Source organism: Balaenoptera musculus, chromosome 3, assembly GCF_009873245.2.
Source record: "Balaenoptera musculus isolate JJ_BM4_2016_0621 chromosome 3, mBalMus1.pri.v3, whole genome shotgun sequence".
Classification (NCBI taxonomy): Eukaryota; Metazoa; Chordata; class Mammalia; order Artiodactyla; family Balaenopteridae; genus Balaenoptera; species Balaenoptera musculus.
This window is the reverse complement of record NC_045787.1, coordinates 114,445,869-114,454,903: the sequence shown is the minus strand read 5'-3', so window position 1 is coordinate 114,454,903 and position 9,035 is coordinate 114,445,869. Positions and strand designations below refer to the sequence as shown.

The following is a 9,035-nucleotide window of genomic DNA, read 5'->3' as shown; positions in this document are numbered from 1 at the left end:
TTCAGTAGGAGGCAATATGCTATGACTATAATGCCTGCTGTAATGAATTTGTACAGTAGATGCTATGGGTTATTCTGAGCTCAGGGCCCAGCCTTCCTTTATTTTTGTTCCAAAGCAAGTTTGTTACCCATTCATCTCCTAATGTATGACACTTCATTTTATTTTATTTTATTTTTTTATGAATAACTTTTTTATTAACCTTTTAATCATTTAGTTAATTAAACTGTTTTTTGTTTTTTGTTTTTTTTAACATCTTTATTGGTGACACTTCATTTTATATTAAGGAAGGTTTAAAATATCTAATGTCCCTTGAATTAATTTCTTACCAAGCTTTCTTGGGTTACCTGTGCACCAGTTGCTGCTCTGCACTGCCATTCCTGTGCAAAGTTCCCAGGGGCCCGAATGATATTTGATTTTCAATTTTTCTGCCCCTTTTATAATTTACTTCAATGATTATGCTAAATTTAGAATTCAAATTTAAAATGTGAACAATATCTTTATTTTAATATAACTTTTGTGTGCATAGAAACCATATAAGTAAAAAAGTGTAAGATTACATAGGTGATTATATTACAAAAGGGAGAAAAACTAGTGTCTGAATATTGCATTCTGGATAGAGTTCCAGGTATATATATATATAGTAAAGCTTTAAAGAGACCTATTTCTTAAGCTGAGCAGCTGACCCACCTCAGGGCAATGCTCTCTCCTTCTCACAACTTTAGTATTTTTTGCCAAAAGGCCCAGATTTGAGTAAAGGGGAGCACCGTGAGCGCAGGATCCGGGCATAAGGGCTGCAGTCTGTTGAGCTTTGGCAGGTGGGTGTTCGGGGAAGTAAGTTACGAAGAAATGGTTTCTTCCCTGGGGGCTGTTGGTTTGGTTGCTGGTTTTCCTGGTTGGCACCGAGGCGCTTTTTGGTAGAAGCCTGGCCTTGGAGTTTCAGCACAGTATGATACTGCTCCGCGATGCATGCTGCCTTCTTCCGAAGGTCCAGTTTTACTAGCATCATGTTATTCTGCAGCTCAGCCAGGGTCTGATCCTAAGGAAGATCAACAAAGTTATAGAAAACATTTCTGTCTAATCTATTAGAGAAACAGGAGGGCAAGGTAATACACACGATCCACTACTAGTTACTAAAACTGCTTTTTACAAAGACTAACTCTTTATGGTCAGAGCTTTTAACTGAATAGGAGGGTATTTTCTTTAAGACCCAAACAAATAGCACTGAATAGAAGGACCTTTTCTAACACATCAGGTGGTATGAGCTTGAATAATTTTACTTAACCTCCAAGAGCCTCAGTTCCTAGGTATCAAATTAGCCTAGGATGGTTTTTTTTTTTTTTTACATTTGAATCTGGAATCAGGATGCATTTACTGATGACAGTGTCATAGCTTAATTGTTAGTGTTTTGTCTTACAATTAATTGTTTCTTATAATCTAAGCATCTTGAATGAAATATGATAGTATCTACCTCTCTAGGGTTGTTATAACAGAAAAAGCCTACAAATAACTTAACATAATGCCTTGTACTTGGTGAATGGTTATTTTGCAAGGAAGAGAAACTCCCCTCACTATAAGATTAGCCTAAAAATCTTTACCTTTCTGTTTCTCATGTATACTCTGAAGTGGGCTGATGGGAGAAAGTGGTATATAGGCTTCCCTAACCTGTTTGATTAAGATGTCATCACATGTGGCCAAGGCTTGGCGAAGTTTTCCTGCTCCAGTGCTATGGCAACAGGCTCTTTCTGCTGACTGGAGAGACTCACCAAGTTTCTGAAGCTCTGTCCGCATCAGCCTTATATTCTGAAAAAGGAGGAGTAGGAACCAAATTGTGGCCAAGATCAACCAGTGATCTGGAGGAGTCGGAGAACCATTTGAAGAGAAGTAAAACTAGAAAGGCTAGTCATTTGAATGAAGTAGCCATTCTCTAGGACTGCAGAGAAAACATCTTGTCCTCATATGAACCAGGGATATAGTGCTGGAAATTGCCTTAGGTGAGAGCTTTGGTAACAGAGAAAGGTAATTACCTTCTGGCCCTCCTCTAACTTCTTGTCCACATCAACGATGAAGGGCTTGGCTGAGGGTGGTGGTTCTAACATTTTCTGATATTTCTGCAGCTCTGAGAGAAGGAAACAATAACCTTACATGTGTAGGCTTTCTAGCCTTGGACTTATCTCTTTAACTGAATTAACAGTAGCTTGCAGCAAACATAACAAGTGATGCCATGTGCATCCTAGGATGAAAGGTCAGGGGGATGTAGCTTGGAGTTGAGGAAATTATGTTGGAGCTGGCACCAGAAGGCCCAAGTTTGAAGAACAGCTCTTCCCTGAAACCGTTATGCTTCCTGCCCTGTCTCCTTCCTCACCTTCAGTGGTGGAGTTTAGCTCTGCTTTGCATTGTTCCAGTTTAGCTTTAATCTCCTGGAGCTGCTGGGTGGAGGCAGAAGCTGCCAACCTTTGTGACCGCCGTAGGGACAGTTCAGACCCTGATTGTTGATGGGCCACTGGCTGCTGTCTGGCTTCCTTCAAGAGAGCTTCTAGCTCTTCAATCTTCTCATCCCGCTCCTAAGAAGGAAGCAGAGAGCACAATTCCATTCAGAGTCAGACGAATCCTACAGGAATAGATGACTGAACAGTGAACAAAAATTTCCCTGGTACATGGGCCTCAAAATCCTGTTTGTTAGCACTTACACCATTTCCTGGCCAATCAAACTCTTAATCAATTAATCAAACATAGACTGACACGTACAAAGCACTAAGGAGACTATAGAAAGGTGAATTACATATTCCTACCCCTATGAGAGTTTATATAATCTGTTTATCTCAGGCAAGCTAGCGATGGGAATCTGAGCAGCTAGTTGGGACTGGTTCAGGGCAACTCACCTGAAGTTCTTCTTGGTAAAAACTTGTCAGTGATTCCTTGAGGATCGTTAGTTTCTCTTCATACATTTCCTCTAGTAGTTCCTTTTGGGTGTCCAAATGTTCACTGTCAGAGGAGAAGAGAGAAGTGAGTGAAGATGCTGAGGAGTGAGCTTGGAGAGCAGATCTTGAGGCACTACTCCATCCTAGTTTCTGCTTCCCACCCTCAGGTCTAGGTGACAGAACAAGAGGGGTTACTCAGCTGGTACCTGCACCACTGTTCCCGTTGTTGCATCTGCTCCACCATCTCATTGCAAATTTCATCACGGAGCTGCATCTCCAGCCTCAACTTTTCCTGCCGTTCTTTCAAAAGCAGTGCTTTCATGGCTCCCACCACCTGTAGAAGCTCCTAGGAGGGAAACACAGGTCAGAGGTCACTAGAAGCCTATGCCCTAAAAAGGCACAGGCCCACCTGGAAGGTAGCATGGAACATGTATAGCCATCAAGCTGCTGCACCAAAGCTTTCTTGCATTCTCACCTCCTTGCCATATGTGGAGATGTCAACTTCATTTTCAATATCATCATCAAGGCCTGGGTCTGTTTTAGCTCCAGTCTCTAAGCTGGGAGATGCCCGCAGACTGTGTTCCTTGATGAATGAATGTAGCGATGGGAATCCCAGTTGCACAGGTGGAGCATGCACAAGCTAGTGAGGGGGAAAAATCTTAACTGAATCCATTACTAGTCCCTAGTAGCTTCCTTAAGTACAGGTACCAGCCCAAAGTGAGCAGTCATCACACCTATAGCTTCTCACCTGGCTAGTAATGGCTGAGAACTTGGCCACATGAAGGGTCTCATCATAGGTAGATGCACAGGGATTCACATTGACAATCATGCAGGAGCGGCCTCGGCCTGTGAAGAAGCCTTGGAACACTCGAGTCAACTTGCTGTCACGGAAGGGAACCAGGTTCTGCTTTGACCTGGCAGGGAATCAGAGAATAGAGCTGTGAGCAGAACTCCAGCCCTTGGGGGTATCCTAGCACTAGCCCCAGTGATGACCAGGAAGTCTCTTAGCAAACTGCAGAGCTCCAGGCCATCCTGGCTTGCAGTGAAAAGCTTACCGGTTCTGCTGGTTTTGACGCAGGGCAGTAATACAGCGGCCCAAGGTGTGCAGAGAAGTGTTAATGTTTCCTGCTTCCTTCAGGCGCTCACCACTCTTTTGATCTTTGCAGCGCTCCGAGCCAGCCAGATCACAGAGTGATAACCTTGAATGATGGACAGGATCTGACATAAGGACCCCACATGTTATGAGCTTTCTAGCCCTTTTTATAGTTTTAGGGAGGGGAGGACCCATGAAGAATCTCTGTACCCAAGGAAGGAGAGCATGCATCTAACGGAAGTAATTCCCCAGAGGACCGCTCTCGTCCCCTCCCCCAATTACCATTTATGGCCAAGAACCCAAATTTCTAAATGGAAAAACTTACTCGCTAATCTTGGGGATTATATCCCCTTCCCCCTGAAGGTGCAGGATCCGGACTGAGAAGATGCTATGACTGGAAGTTAAGAAAGAGAGAAAAGTCACTGCATATCTTCTATGACCAGGTGGAGGACTAATGTTTCCTGGAACACAGTGAAAGGCTGACTCATAACCCACTAACCTGCGGCTGGAGTTCTGGTTCAGGTGGGTGCTGGCAAAGCTCTGGTTTTTACGACCCACTTTCAGGAGTTTCCAGGCCTCCTCGGCATCCTGAACATGAATCCAATTGAGATCTGAGAGGCCAAGGAAAGAAGGGCATACATAAGAGGGGAGCACCTAACTCTTCCTAGTCTCTCCCAAGGTCCCCTCCAGGGTTCATGCCAGCCTCCCTGCTTTCCCATACCTTTCACGTAGGGATTGCCATTCTGATCCTCACACAGCCGCAGTGTCTGCCTCTTGCGCTGCTGGCTATGTGGTTCTAACAGGTCATAAAGCAGTTCATTGTAGATCTCAAAGAAGGAGATCCAGATGGAGAAGCGAATATCTGCAGGGACACTTACTGGGGCAGTGTCTGGCTGTGCCCATTGGTGACTCATTTCTGGGGAAGAAGCCAATGTACAGAGCATCAACTCAAGAGTAGTCCATCTCCCCTTTGGCCTGCAGGGGCCTCAGAAGGTGGAGCTCAGGTTGCAACCTCTGGTCTGTACCCCTGGAAGGTTTTGGGAGTAGAGAATAGGTTCCTACTCTTACTTGGCACAGAGCCCAGTCACGGTACATACCATCCAGCTGGCTACTGCTGGTAAACTGACTGGTGGAGGAGAGCCCAGCAATGCCACTGTCAAAGCTGGTGCTGGTACCCATCCGACTTTCAATGTAGACATTCTTCTTCAAGGAGGTGGACAGCTCCTCCTGGAGGGGTCCAGGGATAAGATAAGCACAAAACTTTCTGGAGATTTTGTCCCCCATCCCTGCCTCTGTGAGCACCAACACTTTACCTCTTGGAGGCCTCCATTTAGCAGGGCCAGTTTCTTCAATTCCTCCTGCCGGATCTGCTTGCTGTCTAGCCACATTACCTCATTGGAGAGCACAGGCTTCAGATCAGGTGTTGGATAAAGTTGGCCTTGGAGACTATTGAAAATCAGAGCCAGGGACCGGGGCAGGATCCCACCATCCTTGATGGTACCTGGAGGCATGTGAAAGGTGGACAGCTGTAGTAAGTGCTGTTCCCCAACTCAGAGCATCAAAAGGCAAAGACAGGGGCTTCCCTGGTGGCGCAGTGGTTGAGAATCTGCCTGCCAATGCAGGGGACACGGGTTCGAGCCCTGGTCTGGGAAGATCCCACATGCCGCGGAGCAACTGGGCCCGTGAGCCACAGTTACTGAGCCTGCGCGTCTGGAGCCTGTGCTCCGCCACAAGAGAGGCCACGATAGTGAGAGGCCCGCGCACCGCGATGAGGAGTGGCCCCCGCTTGCCACAACTAGAGAAAGCCCTCGCACAGAAACGAAGACCCAGCACAGCCAAAAATAAAATAAAATAAATAAATTTATAAAAAAAAAAAAAAAAAAGGCAAAGACAGTCAGCAGTTCTGTGAGGCCTATTACTCACCTTGAATTGTGTGGGTTTTCCCTGAGTTGGTGACTCCATATGTATAGATGAGCCAGTTCTGTCCTTTAAGTACATCCTTGACCATCTCCTTCACGGTCAGGTTGAAGAAAGATTCCTGGCCCACTTCTGGCCCAAAGATCTAGAGACACACCCAATTTCTCAGAGGCCCATCCTTCGTCTCCCACTTTTCTCTGTGCAGAGCCAGCAGATACATCCCTTCCTGGGTGGTTGGCTCTGGAGACTACTCAAGCAACTTCTTCCTGCATTGCTGCCAGCTGCTGCCTAAATACTCTCTGCCAGTCCATTTTTCATCCAAATCAACAAATACTTATGGAACGCTATCCACTAAGTCCAATGCTGCACACAAAATGGAACAACATAATGGTCACAAGCATGGGCTTGAGAGATAGATGGATCTAGACTCAAGTCCTAACTCCACCAATGACTAGCTACATGGCTTCAGCAACATTATACTCACCGAGCCACAGTATCCTTACCAGGAAATTAGGGACAATGATGATAATAATAACAATAGAGTTGTTGGGAATTAATGCACATAAAGTACTTGACACACTGGCTAGCACATAACAAGGGTCCCCCAGATTGTAGACATGCATATATAAGGAGTCACAGTCAAGTAAAAAGCTTTCCTTCTAAAGAGGGAATAAAGTTGCCCCTAGGTGTTGGTCCCTTGTTCACATGTCAGTAACTCCATACCTGGGAAAAGGTGAATCTGTGGGTGGCCTGTCCAATTCCTCGCTCATTGCTCTTCTGGGCAAAAGAGTCCTTGGGTGCCTGTAGGGCAAGGGTCTCTATATTCTCAATACGGACACAACCCTGAGAAGGGGGAAAACACAGTTGTCACAGAAGCAAACATTCCTGGGAACCTCTACTGTATTGTATCATTCCACCTTGAATCCTCCCTCCTCGAAACTTACCTGATCCTCCTGTCGTTCTAACTCTGAAGATAATAAGGGTCTGACCCTCAGGTATACTTTCACCTTCTCTGTACTATCTTCAGATGGAACCTGTGGCAGAAGTTCAGGCCAGTATCACAGATTAATCTCAACAGTTACTTCTGAGCAGATGGGCAAATATAGCATATTTCCTGGGAATCATTCTAACACTACCTCTATTCCACCTCAAATGACTCTGTGCCATTACTCTGGTTCCATAATCATTCCAACCCACATGGAGTTTTTCAGTACTTAATCACCCTTCACTTGTCTCTTCACCACAGATTATCTGAGTCAGAACTAGTTGACTGGTATGAAAATCAGTGTGTGATATAGCAAAAGACAGTAGTTAAGCACGTTGGAGGCAGACATACCTGAATTTGAGTCCCAATTTCATCATTTAATAACTATGAGATCTTGAACAAGTTCTTTAAATTCTTTTCACCTCAGTTTCCTCATCTGTAGAGTGGGGTTAATAATAGCACCCACCACGTTCATTCAACAGATATTTAGGGATCTGTCTACTCTGGCCCAGAAATTCTAAGAGCTCTGGTAGTCCACAGTGAAGAACATTAACAAGGCTCCTGCTCTCATGAAACTTCTACAAAAGGGGAGACTTCTGAGTAGAGTTGTTCTCAACCATGGCCATTTCCCTTTCAAGGGACATTTAGTAATGTCAGGACAGGTTTCCTGGTTGTCACAAATGGTAAGCAGCTACTGACATCTAGTGGGTAGAGGCCAGGAATGCTGCTTAACGTCTTACAACGCACAGGACGGCCCCCTATAACAAAGAATTATCTGGCCCCAAACATCAATAATGCTGCAGCTGAGAAACCTCCTTAAATGGAAGCTGTGGTCGATATTAAAACCTGAATGTACAGTCCACCTACTTAATGGCAATATGACCTTGTGCAAATTATTTAAAATGTCTGGGACTCATGGTGAAGGAGACACAACAATTGCCTTCTCTCATAGGATTAACAGAGTATGCATTTGAGGATGTTTCATTAATGCAATGCAATTAATAGTTTTCTTATGGACATACAACTGTACATTTTTTACTTGTCATGCGCTTAATTTTGAGTTGATCTCTCAAACCCTAGGATTGCTGGATTTTTTACCTCATGCTACTCTGTATGGACAACTAGTAGGCTGAGGATATCACTTTCTGTCCCCAAGCCACTCTTCAACTCCTTTACCTGCTGCTTGTCTTCCAGGGAGGTGGAGATGACAGAGCAGTCCGACAGCAGGTCCTTGCGTACCACAGATCCCAAATCTGCAGCTGTGGACTCAAACATGGGGGAGACTACGACCTCCTCATCCGACAGCAAGCCGGTTGGTGGAGAAAGGATCCCTTGCGACATTTCAGCAGGGGCAGTTTAGGTCTAAAAAGAGACAAGAGTGGGTAGAGAGGAGAACCTTAAGGGATAAAAGGGGCTGCAAATTCTGGGTAAGAAACAATTCCCTGGCCCCAGGACAATCTAGTCTCGCTGCCTGAATTCTTACTCCTTTTCCCCTTAAACTACCAGCAAAGGGGAAAGGAATGAGAAAAAGAGTTAATCATTTAATCCAATCTGAGGCAGCATTTCGGACCGCGAACAGGAATGAACAGATATCCGGCTCCGAAAGCATAAGGTCACGCTCCAAGTAGGGTGCCTCGCTCAACGGTGTCGTGGAGGCGGTGTCAGTAGCCCTAGGCTCCTGCTCCCACCTCGCCCCCCAGGCCCACAGTGAGGACAGTGGTATTAAGAAAAAAAGGGATGGCGGCAGTTCCGCTTTCTGAAAGCCGAATCCGCCAGGGCAAAAGCAAGTACCCCAGCTGGGCTCGAGCACAGCCGCACACTCACCCGAAGACGCCACACTTCTCCTACGGTACCGGCTCACTCTCACTCCGCGGCCGAACCTGGACTTTCCTAGCCTGAGAGCACAACTCCGCCCACGAGGGGCACCTTTGTTACTGATACAATGTTTTAAATTACGCGCTGCTTTCGTTCGGCCAATCAGATAGCGAAATCTGCACCTACCAATCGGCGCAAGGGGGCGGGCGAGACCGGGAAACTGCTACGGCTTGACCTCTCTGCTCTAATGCAGGACGGGTTACCAACTGTCGGAGTTTGGAGTTGGGCTCACTGGAAATCCGGTTTA

At 45.7% G+C, this 9,035-nt stretch overlaps 1 protein-coding gene across 1 annotated transcript; it reads right to left on the bottom strand.

Moving 5' to 3' along the window:
• Positions 1-477: 477 nt before the first annotated feature.
• Positions 478-8,955, bottom strand: KIF20A (kinesin family member 20A). Its single transcript, XM_036848952.1, has 19 exons — positions 8,738-8,955; positions 8,090-8,275; positions 6,873-6,962; positions 6,652-6,771; positions 5,935-6,073; positions 5,325-5,512; positions 5,109-5,238; positions 4,733-4,927; positions 4,511-4,622; positions 4,337-4,405; positions 3,974-4,117; positions 3,667-3,832; positions 3,394-3,558; positions 3,125-3,264; positions 2,880-2,982; positions 2,363-2,561; positions 2,025-2,116; positions 1,663-1,800; positions 478-1,036 (listed from the first exon to the last, which is right to left on the bottom strand). Exons 2-19 carry the CDS (start codon positions 8,252-8,254, stop codon positions 719-721), a joined length of 2,673 nt encoding a protein of 890 aa, XP_036704847.1. The 5' UTR covers positions 8,255-8,275; positions 8,738-8,955; the 3' UTR covers positions 478-718.
• Between the last annotated feature and the right edge of the window lie 80 nt (positions 8,956-9,035).